The sequence below is a fragment of the Colias philodice genome, chromosome 29 (assembly GCF_061535455.1).
Source record: "Colias philodice isolate Cphi_HAF_F1 chromosome 29, ilColPhil1 Martin Lab GWU primary, whole genome shotgun sequence".
Classification (NCBI taxonomy): domain Eukaryota; kingdom Metazoa; phylum Arthropoda; class Insecta; order Lepidoptera; family Pieridae; genus Colias; species Colias philodice.
In genome coordinates this window covers 4,338,608-4,359,846 of record NC_143114.1, presented here as the reverse complement: position 1 = coordinate 4,359,846, position 21,239 = coordinate 4,338,608, and the positions used below count along the sequence as shown (strand labels likewise).

Sequence of the window (21,239 nt, the reverse complement as noted above, 5' to 3'; positions counted from 1 at the left end):
CGTTAAATAATTTTCTATCCTCTTGTCTCCCTCCCAGCTTGAAAAGTTTCAATGTAATCCATATAAATGCCCAAAGTTTGCCTGCACACTATCCTGATTTCCTCTCCTCCTTCGACTCTATTAATGCCCACGCTATCCTTATTTCCGAGTCTTGGCTCAAACCCTGCCTTCCTTCCTCTGCCTACTCACTTCCTGGTTTCCACTTAATACGGAATGATCGCTCGGGGAGGGGTGGGGGAGGCGTCGCAATTTATCTACGGTCTCACATCCCATTTAATATTGTAAGCGTATCGCCGCAACCCCCTCCCCCTGACGCTGCTGAACATCTCATTATTGAAGTTTCCTTATCCCATAAAAAAATCCTCTTGGGTGTGTTTTATAGTCCTTCCCTCTCCATTAATTACTTCCACTCCTTCGAAACCATCCTCGAAAAATTTATTCCTATCTATGAGCATTCCATCCTTATGGGGGATTTTAACACCTGCCTCCTTAAAAACGATTCCCGAGCCAAGACTCTCCTTTCTATTACTGAATCTAACAACCTACATCCTCTCTCCTTAAAACCTACTCACTCCATTCCAAACTGTTCTCCTTCTCTCCTCGACCTAATCTTTGTCTCCTCTCCTAACCTCGTCCTAAAATATGGTCAGTATGATGCTAGTGCATTCTCTCATCACGACCTTATTTTCCTCTGTTACAATTTGCGATCTCCCAAACCTAAACCCAAACTCGTGATGCGACGCAATTTTGCTGGGATAGACATCGAAAGTCTTCACCGTGATGCCGGTAAGATTGACTGGTCTGTTATATTATCTGCCGATACAATGGACTCGAAAGTTGATTTGTTTACTTCACTTCTGACTCAGCTATACGACCAACACGCACCCCTCAGACCAGTCAAACTTAAACATTTACCTGCTCCCTGGCTCACGGATGACCTCAAGTCACTGTTAAATTTAAAAGCGAAAGCTAAAGCCAAACTTAAGTCGAATAACAATGACTTGAACAGGGAAAAGTATGTCAAGATTCGGAATCGTTGCAATACATGTTGTAGAGATGCACAACGACGCCATATTCACTCATCTGTCGAGAACGGCGACTCCAGTAAAATCTGGAAATTCCTAAAATCCATAGGAATTGGTAATAAACCTAGTAACCCCCTTCCTGATAACATTAATATAGATCTTCTAAACCAGCATTTCACCGCTTCTTCTCCTATTTTAGATAATAACACAAAATCAAACTCTCTCCAATATATTTCTTCTTTACCAATTCCTGATTTCCCCCCGTTCCATCTGAGCCAATTCGCTAATGGTGATGTTAAGAAGAGCATAATGTCAGTATCGTCTAATGCAGTCGGTAGTGACGGCATTAGTCGTAACATGATCATCCCTATCCTTGACCTCATCATTCCTATCGTAACTCATATTTTAAACTTTTCCATCTCCTCGGGTACTTTTCCCTCTGCTTGGAAAAGTGCTCAGGTTATTCCTCTCCCTAAAAAGTCCAAACCCTCCTCCCACAGTGATTTTCGACCAATTTCTATTTTACCGTTCCTGTCAAAAGTTCTTGAAAAATTAGTGCATCAACAATTCAGTATTTTCCTTAACAGACATAATTTATTCAATCCTTTCCAATCCGGTTTCCGTCCTGGTCATGGGACGACTACTGCTCTCACCAAAATCACCGATGACATTAGACTTGGCATGGACAACAAACAACTCACCGTACTTACGCTACTTGACTTCAGCAATGCTTTTGGCTCTGTTGACTTCGAGTTACTGCTGGGTTTGCTACGTTCACTTAACTTATCGCCATTAGCGTGTGATTGGTTTCGTAGTTATTTATACGGGCGCCGGCAGCGAACTGCACTCGATGACATTTCATCGTCCTGGCGCAATATCAATGCCGGCGTGCCTCAAGGTTGCGTCTTGTCCCCTCTTCTCTTTGCAATTTTCATTAATACTTTAACTCACTCTTTAACTTCTCTCTACCACATGTATGCCGACGATGTCCAGATCTACACCCAAGCGACTCTGGAAGACTTGCCCAAAGCAATCAGCAAGGTCAACAATGATTTGTCGACCATTGTAAACTGGAGCAAGAGTTTTGGTCTATTACTCAACCCATCAAAAACTCAGACAATCATTATCGGCAGCGCGTCATTTCTCTCAAGGATTGATTGGGCAACTCTTCCGGAAGTTTTGTTGGACGGCATACAGATTGGATATAGTACCCACGTTAAAAACTTGGGTATTTTTATCGATCAGACCCTGTCGTGGGATGTCCATGTGAAGGAAGTTAGTAGGAAGATGTTTGCTTCTGCTGGCTCACTTCGGCGCCTGCGCAACTTTCTGCCTATCCCAACCAAAATAATGCTAGCTCATTCCCTTCTCCTATCCCACCTTGATTACGCCGACACCTCTTTCCTTGATCTTTCGGAAGTCCAGTTGAATAGACTTGAACGCCTTCAAAATTTTTGCATTCGTTTCATCTTTGGTTTGCGCAAGTTCGACCATGTGTCGGACTATCGCAAAAAGCTCAACTGGCTTCCCATCCGCTTCCGCCGCAACTCCCATATCCTACATCTTCTTTTCTCCATCCTCTTTGATCCTAAAACTCCTCACTATCTCAAAGATCAGTTTGATTTTTTCACTTCTCCCTTCCCACGTTCTTCCAAAACTCTTCTTCTGAGTGTCCCTGTCTCGAAGACCAAATTTTATGGTAATTCCTTTGCAGTTCGTGCAGCCAAACTTTGGAATGAACTCCCACTAGAAGTGCGTCAGGCACAAACCTTAAGAAGTTTTAAGCACCTACTTAAGTTACATTATCTCTCTCTTACCTAGCTTATTTCACTCTTCTTTATTGTTATCGTATCTTCTTTCCTTTCCTTATTTTGTTATATATTATTATATTTATTCATTGTATATGATATATTAATTTTATTTTGTTCATTTACGCCTTATTTTTTGCTCACCCACCTCAATCAAAATCTCTCCTTACGCATATACATACGGTAGCCTGGAAGAGATCGCTACCTAGCGATAAGGCCGCCGTTTGTACATGCCTTTCTCTATTTTATGTTCTTTCTGTATTTGTACTTTCTGATGTGTGTGCAATAAAGTATAAAATAAATAAATAAATAAAATAAATAAATATTTAAAAATTGCGGGACGTAGCGTTTGCGGCGGTACCGGCCGGCCACCCGGCTATCTATGTATTTTATATACCCGTGCGAAGCCGGAGCGGGCCGCTATGTTTTTAATTTTTATATACAACGTTCACAGTTTTTCTGTAGTGTATTTAGTATCAGCATTGCACCCGTGCGAAGCCGAGGCGGGTCGCTAGTTTATAATATTAGAAGGATATCATATCATGACAAAATTAAAGTATTCATATAATACCCACTTGGGTAGATCTATTTTATTTGAAGGTTCAGTGTAACCTTCGTGTATTATTTAGAAATTGTTTTGTTATATTTGACGTTAGCGACGTTTGACACGATTGCTCCGTTATTCATTTTCATTTACCTATAATATTGCTATTATTTTATTGAGTATCGAAAATTATGGCAAGTTATCATATTATCGTAATTTCATTTAAATCCACACTAATATTATAAATGCGAAAGTAACTCTGTCTGTCTGTCTGTTACTCAATCACGCCTAAACTACTGAACCAATTTGCATGAATTTTGATACCTGAGAAAGGACATAGGCTACCTTTTATTGCGAAATATGTACCAAGGGCGAAGCCGGGGCGGACCACTAGTAAAAAATATTTACAAAATATAACTAATGTGTCTTTTGTTCATATTCTTACCCCAACAAAATACAAAACACTAATTAAATAAAAAAACGTTTGGCCTTTTTAATATCCTATCCTATCTTATCCTACTAGTCCTACTATAATCCTACTTCCTATCCTACTAATTTAGTATTATAAATGCGAAAGTATGTGTATGTGTGTGTTTGTTATTCTTTCACGCAAATACTACTGAACCGATTACAATAAAATTTAGCAGACATGTAAAGGGTAACTTGGGTTAACACATAGGATAGGTTTTATCCCAAAATTCCCACGGGAACGGGAACTATGCGGTATTTCTGTGAAAACGCAGGCGAAGCCGCGGGCGGAAAGCTAGTGTCACATATTTATGCTGTATAAGAGGAATCAATTATATTTTACAATACCGAAATATAAAATTGTGTCAGATATTATTGCCTCCTAGGTTACGTCACATATTTATGCTTCGAGAGGTTGTCACAATTATTTGCTCTACATTTTCGTCATATAATTTTGATGCCACTTTATAATGCTGCCTACTAATGTCAGATATTTTTGCTGTATACGGGCAGACAGATATTATTGAACCCGTTCTTATGACAGATATTTTTGCTAATCTGCAAATGGTAATATATTTATGCTTCTGACTGTACAATCTGATTAGAAAATAATGAGGACAACATATACATAGCTTTGATTTTAATTCAACAGATACAATTAATACCATCTTTCTGAAATATTGTTTCCTTCTGGGATTTCAATGTAGATTTACATCCGTAAACGGAACAGTTTGTGCGCGCCATAATAGAATATGTAAGTACCTATGTATAATAAAATTATTACACAAAAAATACGACTGCGTCGTCCTTTCGCGATAGGTAAAGCAATCTCAGCGTGATTGCTTTACGCGGCCCGCGTCGCCCGACCCCCGCCAGTTCCCCTCCGTTTCTCTGCACAAGTACATTCGTCGCACTACTGTAGGAAATATGGTAATACTGTGGCTATACGCTATATATCATTACGCTAAGACCAACAGGAGCAGAGCCACGCGGGTAAAACCGCGAAACGCAGTTAGTGTACATAAAAAACGACGATTGTTCGAGGTAGAAAGTACTATATTAGGTTAGGTGTCGCTGAAAATCAGCTCTACAATGAAGGCTTATGCTTTTCATTGTAAAATGCTGAGCGGCAATCCTTTTAGCATTTAGGTTGTTAGATTAAGTAGATTGTAAGTACTTAAATTGTTAATTTTAATATTGCCTATCTGCTAATAAAAAGTTTTATTATTATTTTTATTTATTACTCGACTTTATCGGAGGCATTTCCGAAATACCCAAAAGAAGTGTATTATATTGGTTCTAGGTGATGTTAAGTAATTTCGAACTAATTCGACCTGTTCAAGAAATAAAACATAAAAGACAATTGTGTACAAAATGTCTCGAAATCTAATAGACCTATTGTGAGACAAACAGCAAGACAGAAGACATGCCTCTTAAAAAATATCCCTTAGAAGTTGTCAGCGAGCGTGCTAGAACAAAATATAGTAAATGATATTTTTTCTTTTAGGCGCGTTGCCGAAGGTAAAATTCCGCTTACGACCGTGCGACTATGCGATCGAAGATGAAAAGCTACGCTGCAAGAAATGCGACATGCTATTCGTCACAAAGAGCTCGCTCAGTTATCATATGAAAAGTGTGCACTACAAACAGCCTAAATACAAGTGTTATATATGCAAAATGGAGTTCATGACCTTGACGCAGTTTTTGATACACAAACTAAACGTACACAATATAGACGATAGGTTTCATTGCTCCGCGTGCCAAGCTTCATTCAACTCTAAGGTGCAACTGAGAAAGCATATCAATGGATTCCACATGATGGGCCAGAAATATAAATGCGATTCGTGCGATTTTGAGACGTACAGCAAGAGCAGTTTGAAGAACCACCAGTATAAACACAAAACGGTGAAGGATTACCAGTGCAGGTTCTGTAAGAAGGCATTCGTGAGGAGAGCTACCCGGGGTCTCCATGAGAAGATTCATACGGGGGATAAAAAAAAGGTGTGCAAGGTCTGCAGTCAGGCGTTTGTTCAGAAGGCCAGTTTGAACTATCATATGACGAAATATCACCCGGAAGTCGTGTTTTAGTCGGTTTTGTGATTTTCGGAATAGTTGAAAGTTTGCTTAAAATAACGGGCAGAAGTGTTTGGTTGGCAACGACAGTGTTTTCATTGTTAATATTTTCATGTATAGGTTATATTCAAACTCTGAATCTCAGGCACTCGTAGGTTAGGCTGTTCAAACCTCAGGTATGGCATAATGACGTCAAAGCTTAAATAATTGTAATATTTCGGCCTTTTGCTAAACAATTTTCGTCAGTCGTTCTCTAGTTGAGGCGTCGTATGCGCGTGCGATGCCTATGCTGCGTTCGCCTACGCCCGAGACTGTTGCTGACTTCAGTCAAAGGACGAAATACAAATGTTTCGAGGATTGCCTGATGGCTTTTGCCAAACCTAAGATAAACCAGTCCTTCCGCGAAGAAATTGTGTTTCGGGACTTGACTATAACAAATACACATTTTATTGAAATATAACCTTTGTTATATAGTAGCATATGGGTGTTTTTTTTTCCTTATCGTTAAATTGGTTTTTAATATCTAAGACAGATGGCAGTGTTTTACATATTATGAAATAGTTCTCTAAGAGATTTTTTTTTGTATTTGATCTGAAATGCGTCATAATTTAATGCAATATAAACTTCTGAACATTAATTTATCCCGCCAAAACCAGTAAATACCGCCGAAGTACGGAGGACGATAAAAGATCGTAAAGATAAATAAGCGCCTGGTATAGATCTTATAACTACTTTTAAAGCAGATGGTAAAATTTGAAATGGCCTTAAATATGTTTTTCTGCAATACTTATTATCGTTAATCGTAATATTATAATGAAAAGGATTTTTTTAATTTACTTATTATTTATACCCGGCGCGGCCTAAGATGATCCCTATGACAGTTCGTCTTAGTGATTGCTCGTATGATGGATCGTGTCGATACTTTACTATTTTATAGGCTAAGGCGTGGTTTGCATTCAGCCACGTCGGTAAACATGTTTTTACAAATATTATAAAATGAATTTTTAACGTCTATTTAAATGTAAACGAAACGGTAAGTAAAACGAAAGCTTTCCAAAACATAAAAATGCACCTTATCATTTTCTCGTAATCTTTAACCCGTTTAACACAGTGTATATTATTTTATCATGAAAATGGAATCCCCCATTTAATTTTTCTAAAAAACTTATATTATCATAGGTAAGTAAATTAACGCGAACGGTAATTAATTAATTAATTATGCTGCGATCTTCTGTTCCATTCAATAGAGAATAAACTATAGCTTAAGCATGGAAAAAATGTGAACTCGTTTCCATTATCGAAATTTGCTTATCGATACTTTCCGCACTAGTCGATAAATGCCAACGATGTAAGTTTTGAAGGACGTAAACGTAAAGTCAGATTGATATAATTTCTCGTAAATGTTAAGAATTGTTATAATTCCAACGGAATATCATTGTAATGGCATAAAGCTACGTAAAAATTAATAAATGCCATTTTTAGACGCCTCCAATACGTTTATAATTTAATGGTGACGCCATTACAAGTTTGTCTCTTGAGAATAACTGTCAGTGTCATAGGGATCATCTTAGGCCGCGCCGGGTATAAACCCCTAAAATAATATTCAAAAAGTGCAACATAAGGGAGCGAAATTCAAACTTCCAAAACGCGCCACCATATCAGGAAATGTGCCGTCATCTGACACGACATTGTATTCATCAGTCCTCAGTAAAAACTAAGGTAAACACCCACTGGACGTGTCATGTCACGTCACGCAAAGCGCGCGCAAAATGGCGGCGTTTGAACTGCTTAAATTTTTTAAAAGTTTTCAATTTCATTTTTAAAAATATCTAGAGTATTTTGAAGCCCATTAATATTTTTATCTACGTTATTAAATAGTAAACTATTAATTGAAGACAAAAAAGAAAAACATAAATATTCCCCATTCTATATCCTACTTATTTAAAGGTACTTAAATCGAATACTTTAATTTTGGTTTAGTTTTCTTATACCTGAAAATGAATCCATACTAAATATTATATACTAGCTGTGCCCCGCGGTTTTCTTCCAGTTGGTCTTAGCGTGATGATATATATCCTATAGCCTTCCTCGATAAATAGGCTAACACTGAAATAATTTTTTAAATCGGATCCTGAAATTAGCGCGTTCAAACAAACAAACTTTTCAACTTTATTATATAAGTATTGATTTATAAAGAACAAATAGATTGAATATCTTTATTCTATAATCTATACCAATAATAAAATTGGAGTGTCACTTTGTTCTTCCGGCTAATCTCTGTAACAGCTGGACCGATTTTGACAGGACTTACTCGCCATATATTAAGATGTGTTAGTCAAATCATCTTCAACAATATGTAACATTATTACAATGCTTACAATATTCTTTGTAAGGCTGGGTACCCAGAAGAGTATTTTTATCCTTGCAATCTATACATATAATAAAATCGTAGGAAAGTCAAAACTGTACATTGAATATTTTTTTAAAAGAATACATAATCCATGATCTATAATCGATATAGAAGCCAAAAATATAGTTTTTAGAATTTTTGTCTGTTTGTCTGTTTGTCTGTTTGTCTGTTTGTCTGTATGTTTGTCCGAGCTAATCTCGAAAAGTACTGCATAGATTGACTTCAAATTTTGCATGAATATTACTAACAGGTCGTGTGAGGTTTTTTTAAACATATTATCATGCTATCACCTCCGGGGGAGGAGCTGTGAACCTTTACTTTTCTTACGTATTCCGTGTACTACGACAGCGTACAATCTAAAGACTCATGTTTAAATGTTGTTTTTGAGTAAGCCATGCTATTATCTAGCTTTACACTATAAAAACTACGTCATTTACGTAATTTGGGCAGAGAAACTGTTTAATGAATCTTTGTACTATAAAGACAAATTTGATTCAGCGCCATCTATGAGATTTCGTAAAAATCAAATCAATTTACATGTTAACACTACTGAACACAATGTTAAAAATTAATAATTTAAATATAATTATGTTATTTATTTATTTAACTCTTTAACCCATAATAAATCTTCCCTTCCCTATAAGGTGCGCTTATATAATTCGTGTGAATATACTACATTTTTAAAAGTGAGGGTAGATGTATATTATTTTAAGTCAAACTAGACACCATTACAGTTAATCTAATATTGATTGTGTTCATTGGTTACATTTTTAAAAATCTTCGTGTTTTAATAATTCGATCACGAGGCGGGACTCTAATACAAAAAGGTTAGTTCGTTGATAATTATTATTCCTTCATCATTTACATGTTGTTAGTAAAAATATACTTTGACTGTTAATACTTTTGTTCAGTATTTATCTGTATGATTATTGCTTGGTAATTAATATATTTTCATGTCGTATACCTAATTATAAACATAAGTGTGATGTGAAACTAGCTGGATTTATTTTTACATACTCACAGTCTTATATTTTGTGTTAATGTTAAAATAGTATTAATAGTGTAAAATGTAAATCATAATATTTTTTCAAAGTTAAAAATATTTCCTTTTTTCTGATGGTGTTGCCATCGCATTAAACCGCGCTGTCGTTTCGTTCACAAAAAGTCATGTTATTAGGACCGAATATGTAGCCGCCTCAACTTACGGAAACGAGAGTAACCTGCGTTGTCTGTTAGTTATTATATAGTCGAATTTAACGTTACATGGAAATTGGAATCTAAATATATGTATACCTATTTATATTAAATCTGTAGAGGTCAATTCTGCACATGAAATATATTAGAGATCGACATCGACGTCAAAAATGTTTGTCCGTCTGTCTGTCTGTATAACCGTTATAGAAACAAAAACTACTCGACGGATTTAAACGAAACTTGGTACAATTATTTTTCATATTCGTGAGCAGAGCAGCAACTCCATTTTTAAGCTTTCGTCGCGTGTGCGTTCTTAATGCGTGTATCTTAATTGTTAAAGCTACACAGAAATCAAGTATGAAAGAAATGTTCTCCATATTATATAAAAAATATCTCCCGACATCATAAATGTCTATCTTTTATGGTTGAGCTTAGGAGTTCAAAGCTTTCTGATTATATTTGTCTACTAGCTGTCCCCGCGACTTCGTTCGCGTGGAATAGTGACTATGGGACCTATGACCATGGGCTCAGGGTGGGGCAACAATAAAAAATCATTTTTATTTTCATGCTCCCACTCCCGCGCCCACTCGCACTCCCACGCCATATGCCACGTTCAGTCCCAATCCCACGCCCACGCCCACTCCCCTTCACAATTAGTACCTACCAGATCAAAGCCAGGGTAAGCGCCCCACCCAGCCCCACCGTGGCTACGCCCATGCTGAATTACTACTTAACATACAATTATTGAGTAAATACGTACAACCATACTGTACTGTTGTACTACCATAAATAATTAAAAGAATAAGTAACTGAGCTAAAAAACTTACGTACCAAATTATTAAAGAAAATCAAGAAATGAAATGCCTAACCTATACCAAATAGTTACTACATATTGTAATAAAATTAAAAATTATGATTAGTATATAATATCGAAAATCAAAAAAGAAATGCCTAACTAATTCTACGTAAAATTTCTTTTAAATTATGTCATATTATTTTTTAGGAACCAGGGGGGGGGAGAGGAGCAAATTCTATTTCCTTCCTTTCTTAAACGGATGTTTTTAATAATCTATGGTGTAGCCAGTAGCCACTGATCAGCTTAATCGATACTCAGTTTTTATCAAATCCAGAAACAAATCCAAATTAGATCTTTCCTGTCTCACGCACGTAACTAAAGGCTGAAGAGAGAGAGAGCACGTAACTAAACCGTTTAGACGAAGAAAAGTGTATAGAAAAAGGAATAAATAATTTCATAAACTTCCCGACGATCTTTAAAAATAAATTATAACTTTCATTTTTTTCATTCCCACTTTTACCCCTATGTAGGTATAATAAGTGGATGAACCAATTTTGATACACTTTATCTAAGAACCAGCGTCGGAAAATATTCTGCCTAACAAAAAAAAACCGCATCTAATTCGGTTTACCTGTTAGCCAGCTACGGTGCCATAGACAGACACACACACACACAGAAATACATAGCGGTCAAACACATAACACCAGTCTTTTTGCGTCGGGGGTTAAAAATATAATACGACATAATTTAAAGGACATTTTATGTGGAAAATTTACCTATACACCAGGGTAGATAATTTTTGAAACAAAAAAAAATCGCAGTAGGATGAAACCCATTAGAAAAGGATATGATAAAAATGTAAGGAAAAATAAATTACGGTCAATCGGAGTTCGGGAAGTGGGAGGGGGGGAGCTTTTAAGAGAAAAAAATGGTTTCTCTCGATTTCTCGATAATAATAACACCTGCTAATTTTTTTCTACATATTTTAATTGTACAGACATCACTTTTCCACAATTTTATTATATGTATTGATGATGATGATTGAGATTATAACACTCTTAGTCCGTTTTAATTTTTATTCACCCGCATCAGTGCCACCTAAAAAATCTTTATATATCGAAATTCGAGCAAAGTTAAGAAAATGAGAAATAAGAGTTCTCAAGGATCGTTAGAGATAAGAGGCTTACTATTGACCGAAAACAACATGTGTTATGCCGAACCTGAAACCGCTTCACAACGAGAATTGCGGCTCACAGCTGACCGCGAACGGCATGTACTATCCTGTGAGACCGAAACCTTCACTGAGGGTATATATAACGTCTCACAGCTGATCGCAAATGGCATATTGTACTATCCCGTGAGACCGAAACCCTCACTGAGAGGGAATTACGTCTCACAGCTGATCACGATCGTCATATTTTATCTCGAGAATTCTGAAACTTTTACTCAATATGAAGACCGTTTGACAAATTATTATTTGATCATTCACCCTATTGGGTGCACCATAATATTATTCGATCTCTCGAAGATGAACATGAGCATAAGCAATGACTAGAGTAGGGACGCGAATATTACCATTATTTGAGACAAGAACGATTAATAAGTTTGTTTAATGAAAGATTAAGAATTGAAACTATTGGTCTCTTTAAACGGACGAATAGCGAGAGGCCCGTCTTATTGCAGACAGATTTCGACATAGTCTTAATGACTTAGAGGTAAACATAGAAGATCAATCTACAAATTCGGTGGTGTGGTCCGACAAAATAATATAAAAGTGGGTTTGCTTATAACCTCACAATCGATTACAGATCATCTTCTGTATAGGCGATATTAACGTAGTATGTTCTTTTTGTAATGCTTTAAAGTGGAGTAAGGAGTCGGCTTTCGTTTGAAGATACGCCGGAACCTTTGAAATCGCTACTTTTAAGTTTTAGAGGAACATGTGCAATCTAAACAGTTCTTAGACAATATTAGCTCTTATAGTATTGCGTTTTAAATGATCCTTTGGTGCTCAACAATTATCAGATGCTCCTTTCATTCTTACTTTTAAGATACAAGGTCAAGTTTATCATTTGATAGGATCCCTTTTGCCTGAAGGCCAACCTAAGTTTCTTTAAATATATTTTGTATTCGACTACGACGAATAATCGAATACAAGAAATCAATATTTCTCGAATTTAAAACTGAACTCATTTCACAATTTTAGAACATGTTAATTCATCAGGTTAATCCGTATATATGCGTTTTAAATCGATATTAGAAGCTTTTCCTCAAGATGGTGATATTAATATAAAATTGGTATAAATGCCGATAGACGGAAGTCTATCAGCACTCAGGAATTCCCTGAGCGTGTTATAACGCCCAGGCCGCAGTATTACAATTTTTCCTACAGTAGGGCGACGAATGTATTTTCGCATAGCAACGGAGGGGAACTCGTGGGGGGTAAAGTGACGCGGGCCACGTACCACAAACATGTTTAGTTTGTGGTACCGAGCGCGAAAGAAAGTCATCGTGTTTTTAGTAAAGTTACTATGTAAACTAACGTAATTTATTACTTAGGTACATATTCTATAATGGTGCGCTCAAACTGTTAATCTACATTTAATTTAGATTATTATTTTAATTACTAAGAAATGTAGAATTTAAATCACATTCATTCATGTTTTCCTCAGATATTCGATGTCTATGATTTTCGATGATTTTAAGATTTTCTTATCAGAGTATTCAATTTTAATGTAGTTAAATTTTATAAGAGACAATTAAGAACATTCAAAAATAAAGTGTCACGTATTTTTTTTAAACGACGAATGACGAAAAACGACCGAATCGCGGACGAAGTCGCGGGCAACAGCTAGTGTAATATAATGATCTTACCAATGGAAACACCTAAAAGTTCATTTTTCAAAAGCATTTCCATTTAATGTATGTACTTACAAACATTTTCGCGAATGCCCGACGCTCTGTGCAGTGCTCTCAATTTTGGTTTAAACCTATTGCAATAAAAGACATAGTATTGTCCCATTTGTCCGCTGAGTTCGTGGCATAGTTCCGTTAAATGATACACCAATAAGCTCGTTTTAAAATCAGGTTGTAATTCAACATCGAAAGTAGTGTTGGATTACAACCTGATAAAGGAAACGATTATCTATACATATAATATTATAAAGCTGAAGAGTTTGTTTATTTGTTTGATTAAACGCACTAATCTCAGGAACTACTGGTCCGATTTGAAAAATTATTTCGCTGTTAGATAGCCCATTTATTGAGGAAGGCTATATATCATTACGCTAAGACCAACAGGAGCAGAGCCATGCGGGTAAAACCGCGAAACGCAGCTAGTGCACAATAAAAAACGACGATTATTCGAAGTAGAAAGTATTCGACTTTATCGGAGGCATTTCCGAAATACCCAAAAGAAGTGTATTATATTGGCTCTAGGTGATGTTAAGTAATTTAGAACTAATTCGACCTGTTCAAGAAATCACTACATAGTATAAAACAAAGTCGCTTTCCCTGTCCCTATGTCCCTATGTCCCTATGTCCCTTTGTACGCTTAAATCTTTGAAACTACGCAACGGATTTTGATGCGGTTTTTTTTAATAGATAGAGTGATTCAAGAGGAAGGTTTATATGTATAATAACATCCATTAAATAGTGGAGAAGTACTGTTATTTTTGAGGTTTCTTATGTGATGTCGTAAAAAATTACATTTTTTTTCCGCTTACATTGCAAACGCAGGCTGAACCCTACGAGTTTTATCAAAATAATGTACTAAGTATTATACACATTGAAAAGGTCTACAGAAAAGTCCGCGATGGTATATGTCTATCTCTTATGGATAACCCACAATGACTTTTTTTTGTCATTTACTTTTTACGACAAATAATGGCTAATTTTCGATGCGATTTTAACCAATACAGCATTAATCCTTAACCAATTAAATACCTTGAATACATTGTTCATTTAATATAGATCTATATGGCCTTTTACACCGTATGATTTAAGTGAATATTTTCGAAGATATTACAGATTTAATGCGGGACGTAGCGTTTGCGGCGGTACCGGCCGGCCGCCCGGCTATCTATTTTATACCCGTGCGAATCCGGAGCGGGCCGCTATGTTTTTATATACAAAGTTCACAGTTTTTGTGTAGTGTTTTTAGTATCAGCATTGCACCCGTGCGAAGCCGGGGCGGGTCGCTAGTAAAACATAAAAGACAATTGTGTAAAAAATGTCTCGAAATCTAATAGACCTATTGTGAGACAAACAGCAAGACAGTAGACATGCCTCTAAAGAAATATCCCTTAGAAGTTGTCAGGGAGCGTGCTAGAACAAATAGTAAATGATATTTTTTCTTTTAGGCGCGTTGCCGAAGGTAGAGTTCCGCCTACGACCGTGCGACTATGCGATCGAAGATGAAAAGCTACGCTGCAAGAAATGCGACAAGCTATTCGTCTCAAAGAGCTCGCTTAGTTATCATATGAAAAGTGTGCACTACAAACAGCCTAAATACAAGTGTTATATATGCAAAATGGAGTTCATGACCTTGACGCAGTTTGTGACCCACAAACTAAACGTACACAATATAGACGATAGGATACATTGCTCCGCGTGCCAAGCTTCATTCAAGACTAAGAGGCTACTGAGAAGCCATATCAATGGATTCCACATGATGGGCAAGAAATATAAGTGTCCTTCGTGCGATTTTGAGACGTACGACCTGAAGAATTTGAAAAGGCACCAGCATAAACACAAAACGGTGAAGGATCACCAGTGCAGGTTCTGTAAGAAGGCATTCTTGAGGAGAGCTACCCTTGTTCTTCATGAGAAGATTCATACGGGGGATAAAAAAAAGGTGTGCAAGGTCTGCAGTCAGGCGTTTGTTCAGAAGGCCAGTTTGAACTATCATATGAAGAAATATCACCCGGAAGTCGTGTTTTAGTCGGTTTTGTGATTTTCGGAAGAGTTGGAACTTTGCTAGGAATAACGGGCACGTGTTTAGTTGGCAACGACATTGTTTTCATTGTTAATATTTTCATGTATAGGTTATAGTCAAACTCTGAAGCTCGGGCACTCGTAGGTTGGACTGTTCAAACCTCAGGTATGGCATAATGACTTTGCCAAAGCTCAAATAATTGTAATATTTCGGCCTTTTGCTAAACATACATACTGAGACTCGCCATACCCCTGGTATTGTGGGTGCAAGTGGGCGACGATGATCATTTACCATCAGATGACTCGTCTGCTCGTTTGCCTGCTCTTCACATAAAAAAAAAAAAAAACAATTTTGGTCAGTCGTTCTCTAGTTGAGGCGTCGTATGCGCGTGCGATGCCTATGCTGCGTTCGCCTACACCCGAGACTGCTGCTGACTTAAGTCAAAGGGCGAAATTAAAATCTATTTCGAGGATTTCCCGATGCCTTTTGCCAAACCATAAACCAGTCCTTCCGCGAAGAAATTGTGTTTCGGGACTTGACTATAACATAAACACATTTTATTGAAATATAACCTTTTTTATACAGTAGCATATGGGTGTTTTTTTTTTCCTTATCATTAAATTGGTTTTAATATCTGAGATAGATGGCAGTGTTTTACATATTATGAAATAGTTCTCTAAGAGATTTTTTTTGTATTTGATCTGAAATGCGTCATAATATCATGCAATATAAACTTCTGAACATTAATTTATCCCGCCAAAACCAGTAAATACCGCCGAACTACGGAGGACGATAAAAAATCGTAAAGATAAATAAGCGCCTGGTATTGACCTTTTAACCACTTGTAGTTATATAGTTTTCCTGACCATCCTTTATAATCGAATTAAAAGGGTTCAACATGTTCCTAATTTCTGGAAACTATCTAACGTATAATTACGTAAACGTATAATTACCTGGGACCAAAATTGTAGATCATAAAATTATCTATAAAAAACTTCCAATACATTTTTTTCTAGGAGCCACCGTTTCTACGAAAAATCTATGTTTTCATAAATTATTCTCAAAAAAAAAAATTCCAATCACCAGAACGACAGGAAATGTTAATATTTTATTTTTAAGTGTATTTTTCACAATTTTGTTAAATTGCGACTACATGAAAATTTTGTTTGTGGTCGTCTTCATCGTTGGTAGGGTGAACAAATCCTTAGCGAAATATCGTACGCTTATGACAATTAGTATCGCTAGCGTATTCTATTCCTTTGCGTTTTGACGTTTGACTAAAGGGGCAGCATCTTTAAGTCAAATGGAATCACATACCATCGGTAAGTACTGAAAATTATACGATTTTCTTACTAAAATTTCAAAAACAATATTACGTAGACTGATTTCTTGGTTTCTTATCTTTTATATTATGTGACAGAACGACAGTCACAATAATTTATGTAAATAGTTTACAATGCTTCTTCTGTACGCTCTATTCAAACGCGGAGTTCGAATACCGCAGTGTATAATGAACATACTAAACTCTAAAGCTAACAATCGTGTAGTACGGCCGCTGCATGCGGTCGTAAGTTAAGGATGCGAATCGAGTGTGTCCATGTCGATAAGATTCGGAATTTTACTACCTTACTACCTTATTTTTATATCATAATGTATAACTATTAGCTTAATATCTGATTGTATTATTATTATTTGATAGGTACTCGAGCAATAATTTTATAGTAATTATTTTATAGTATTATACATGGATTAAAAAAAGAAGTCACTTATTTCATACTTATTTTACTTTACAATAAGTCAATAGGCAATGCTTTATAGACTTCATCACCATGAATATTACCATCAAGGTGTCCATTTCTACCTAGTTACTGTATTGCCCATAAATTGTTTTAATTTTAACGTTTCTCATTTTATCGACAAGCAATCCCTATCATAAACGCATATCTTGCGGCTGTAGTGGGCTGTATACGTACCTACGTCACTTACAATCTAGTGTGCGAACGAATAGTCGCTCTCAAATTTTTGTGTGATGACACGCACACAACGCGCAGTATTGTTTTTATTTCGTTTACTGTTGTGTGCGTAAATTTGTAATGAGACATCAGGTTTCGTACTCAGCGCAAGCGATTGGCATCTTTCTAGATCTCTATGAGGGCTACCTTTTGGATATTTAACCGACTTCAAAAATAAAAGAGGAGGTTGTTGGATGTTTTTTTTTTCACAGTTGCATTTTGTGGTAATTTCGATATTGAAACCCGTAAATATATACAATAATGGCGTCCTTTTCCGTGCCTTAAATATTAATATACTAGCGGCCCGTCCCGGGTTCGCCCGTGGCACATATTTACGTTTTCTCTACATAAGAACCATCCTCGTACTTCAAGGAATATAATAAATAAAGGATTATCGAAATCGGTCCACCCGTTCACACGTGATGCCGTGACAACGCGGCACTTCTATTTACATACTTTAAAAACGTAAAAAGTTGTGATAGTAACATATAGCTACTGAAGATATGGTATCGAGGACTTTCTTTTAGATATTGATGTGAAACATCTATAGGCTCACTTGTAAACCGAATTGTTGACGTGGCGACGCTTGCCATGGCGACGGGTCGCCACGCTATACACATCTATAGGCTCACTTGTAAACCGAACGATGTTTCACATCTGCCAGGCGTCCCATGACGGCTCACATTTTTTTGTTCTATCTTCAATAGATTCCGCAGCGCACGCGATGACAGAATTTTTATTAATAAATTTTTTCAGCTTGGGTTACATTATTGCATTTTTGGTAAGGATCTCTAATTAAAAAAAATGCAATATAGCCTACTAGCTTACCGCCCGCGGCTTCGCCCGCTTTGTCTAAAACCTAATAAATTATATACTAAAACCTTCCTCATGAATCACTTTATCTATTAAAAAAACCGCATCAAAATCGTTGCGTAGTTTTAAAGATTTAAGCATACAAAGGGACATAGGGACAGAGAAAGCGTATTTATTTTATAGTATGTAGTGATGTTGCTCAGTGAAGATGCTAGTAGTTTACGCGTGAAAACCATACATACATACATAATTAGTAATTACAAACCTTTCTTCTTTATAATATGTATTAGTATAGAAGTACTATAGATGTACAAGGAGAAATAATCCAAATTTAGACGCCATTTACAGGTTTAAATACCTACGATTTTATCAATACATACTATATTTTTGTTTGTTTCTCCTTGTTTTTCTAAATACCTGCTAGTAATGGACGCAGGACGTTTTACCTATATTCAATAATTATTTTAACCAGTATTTACACTTATGGATGTCGATGTGTCACCTGCTACTATCGATCCCGGTACCCTTATGATTCTCGTTAACACGCTTGCTTGTTTGCGTGAGCCATTTCGAACGTTTTGTATGAAGTTTCTTTACTGTATGTATCTGTATATTGTGTCTATACCACAGAATACATAATAGTAGCTAAACGCTACAGAACGGACACTCTCCGCCTCCCGCCAAAATTAAACACTTACCCCGCACGATCACGCTATAGATAGCCCGCATTTTTCTGCAAGGACGATACGCAACGAAGATTGACAACATTAATCAAATTGACTAAAAGTAATTTTATTATTTTGGATTTGTGATGCTCGTTTTTCGTAGAAAATGGTTAGATATTGTGCTGTTTACGGATGTATTTCATCAGAAAAACGCGAATTTCTTTACGCTAGGCACAAATGTGCCAACCATAAAGCGTTAACACACACATTTGCAGTCTCTACAGTGTGACTGTCAAAACGATAATTTTGTATGGAGTGTCCGGGGTGTGTCTATATTGTATTATAATATAAGCGTAGCAAAGTCAAAACTGTACATACTGTACTGTATTTTTTATAGGAATACTTGGGGCGTAATCTTCAATAGATACCGAAGTCAAAAATATGGTTTTTAGAATTTGTGTCTGTTTGTCTGTATGTATGTCCGAGCTAATCTCAAAAAGTACTGCTAACTTGATACAGAAACTTGAAACGGATTTACTTCAAATTTGATACAGATATAGCTTGAGACTTTTGTTTGTTTGAACGCTCTAATCTCAGGAACTACTGGTCTAATTATTTGGAAACTTATTTCGGTGTTAGATAGCCCATTCATCGAGGATGGCTATAGGCTATATATCATTACGCTAAGACCAACAGGAGCAGACCCACGCGGGTGAAACCGCGAAGTGCAGCTAGTGTACAATAAAAAACGACGATTGTTCGAGGTAGAAAGTACTCGACTTTATCCGATGCATTTATGAAATACCCAAAAGAAGTGTATTATGTTGGCTCTAGGTGATGTTAAGTAATTAAGAACTAATTACCTAGACCTGTTCAAGAAATAAAACATAAAAGACAATTGTGTACAAAATGTCTCGAAATCTAATAGAACTATTGTGGGACAAACAGCAAGACCGAAGACATGCCTCTAAAGAAATATCCCATAGAAGTTGTCAGCGAGCGTGCTAGAACAAATATTAAATGATATTTTTTCTTTTAGGCGCGTTGCCGAAAGTAAAATTCCGCCTACGACCGTGCGACTATGCGATCGAAGATGAAAAGCTACGCTGCAAGAAATGTGACAAGCTATTCGTCACAAAGAGAGGTCTCACATATCACATGAAAATTGTGCACTACAAACTGCATCAATACAAGTGTAATATATGCAAAATGGAGTTCATGACCTTAGCGCCGTTGATGACCCACAAACTAAACATACACAATATAGACGATAGGATATATTGCTCTGCGTGCCAAGCTTCATTCAACACTAAGGTGCAACTGAGAAAGCATATCAATGGATTCCACATGATGGGCCAGAAATATAAATGCGATTCGTGCGATTTTGAGACGTACGACCTGCAGTATTTGAAAAGGCACCAGTATAAACACAAAACGGTGAAGGATTACCAGTGCAGGTTCTGTAAGAAGGCATTCTTGAGGAGAAAAACCCTGGTCCTTCATGAGAAGATTCATACGGGGGATAAAAAAAAGGTGTGCAAGGTCTGCAGTCAGGCATTTGTTCAGAAGGCCAGTTTGAACTATCATATGAAGAAATATCACCCGGAAGTCGTGTTTTAGTCGGTTTTGTGATTTTCGGAAGAGTTGGAAGCTTGAAATAACGGGAAGAAGTGTTTGGTTGACAACGACAGTGTTTTCATTGTTATTATTTTCATGTATAGGTTATAGTCAAACTCTGAAGCTCGAGCACTCGTAGGTTGGACTGGTCAAACCTCAGGTATGGCATAATGACTTTGCCAAAGCTCAAATAATTGTAATATTAAGGCCTTTTGCTAAACAATTTTCGTCAGTCGTCAAATATATTTCGAGGATTGCCCGATGCCTTTTGCCAAACCATAAACCAGTCCTTCCGCGAAGAAATTGTGTTTCGGTGATGCAATCAGTCAGATTGTCACCGCATTGATTGTGAGCGCATGTGCCGATAGGTATTAGTTTGTTTTTAGTACATTAAAGTTGTCGAAAATGCCTTCCTGTGTGTTCAGAAAGTGCACGTATTCGTGCAAAAAAATAAAGAAAGAAAGGAATATCATATCACAGGAAAATATATTAAATTATTACAGTTTATGAGTAAAAATAACAATTTACAATTCTTTATGAATGACACATGCTTGACACTTGTATTGTAATAATGAAAGGGATAAAACATTGCTTCAATCACTAGTTCTTATTCTTATTCTTATTCTAGTGTGACAAAGCTAGCTTACACTGTGTTCAAAGATTATCATGTAGATACGATTATTGAAAATAGAACGGTTATTTTATTAACGAAAATAACTATTTTTAACGTTCATGATATTTTTGATGTCATTTTTGTTATTTAAACTAGTTAAAAAACAGTTTAAAAAAGTTCTGTCTTGGACGTCCGTGTGTCTGTATGTGCGGATCCTTTTTCTTGTTAACACGATAGCGACCGAAATACTTTACTAATCGAGTCT

The 21,239-nt window shown here is 36.5% G+C and overlaps 1 protein-coding gene across 12 annotated transcripts in view; it reads left to right on the top strand.

Moving 5' to 3' along the window:
* LOC149475915 (uncharacterized) overlaps positions 1-21,239 on the top strand; it is a 106,138-nt gene that overhangs the window by 23,569 nt on the left and 61,330 nt on the right. Inside the window, exon 6 of one of the 12 annotated variants that reach the window (XM_089712836.1) lies at positions 19,784-20,681. The exons of 9 other annotated variants lie outside the window; for them this stretch is intronic. In XM_089712836.1, coding sequence (XP_089568962.1) covers positions 19,784-20,364 — 581 coding nt within the window. In that variant the 3' untranslated portion in view covers positions 20,365-20,681. Of the gene's footprint in view, positions 1-5,352; positions 6,684-14,679; positions 15,845-19,783; positions 20,682-21,239 lie in introns of those variants that run through there. 2 more of the 12 variants (XM_089712835.1, XM_089712833.1) reach the window with 2 other exon arrangements.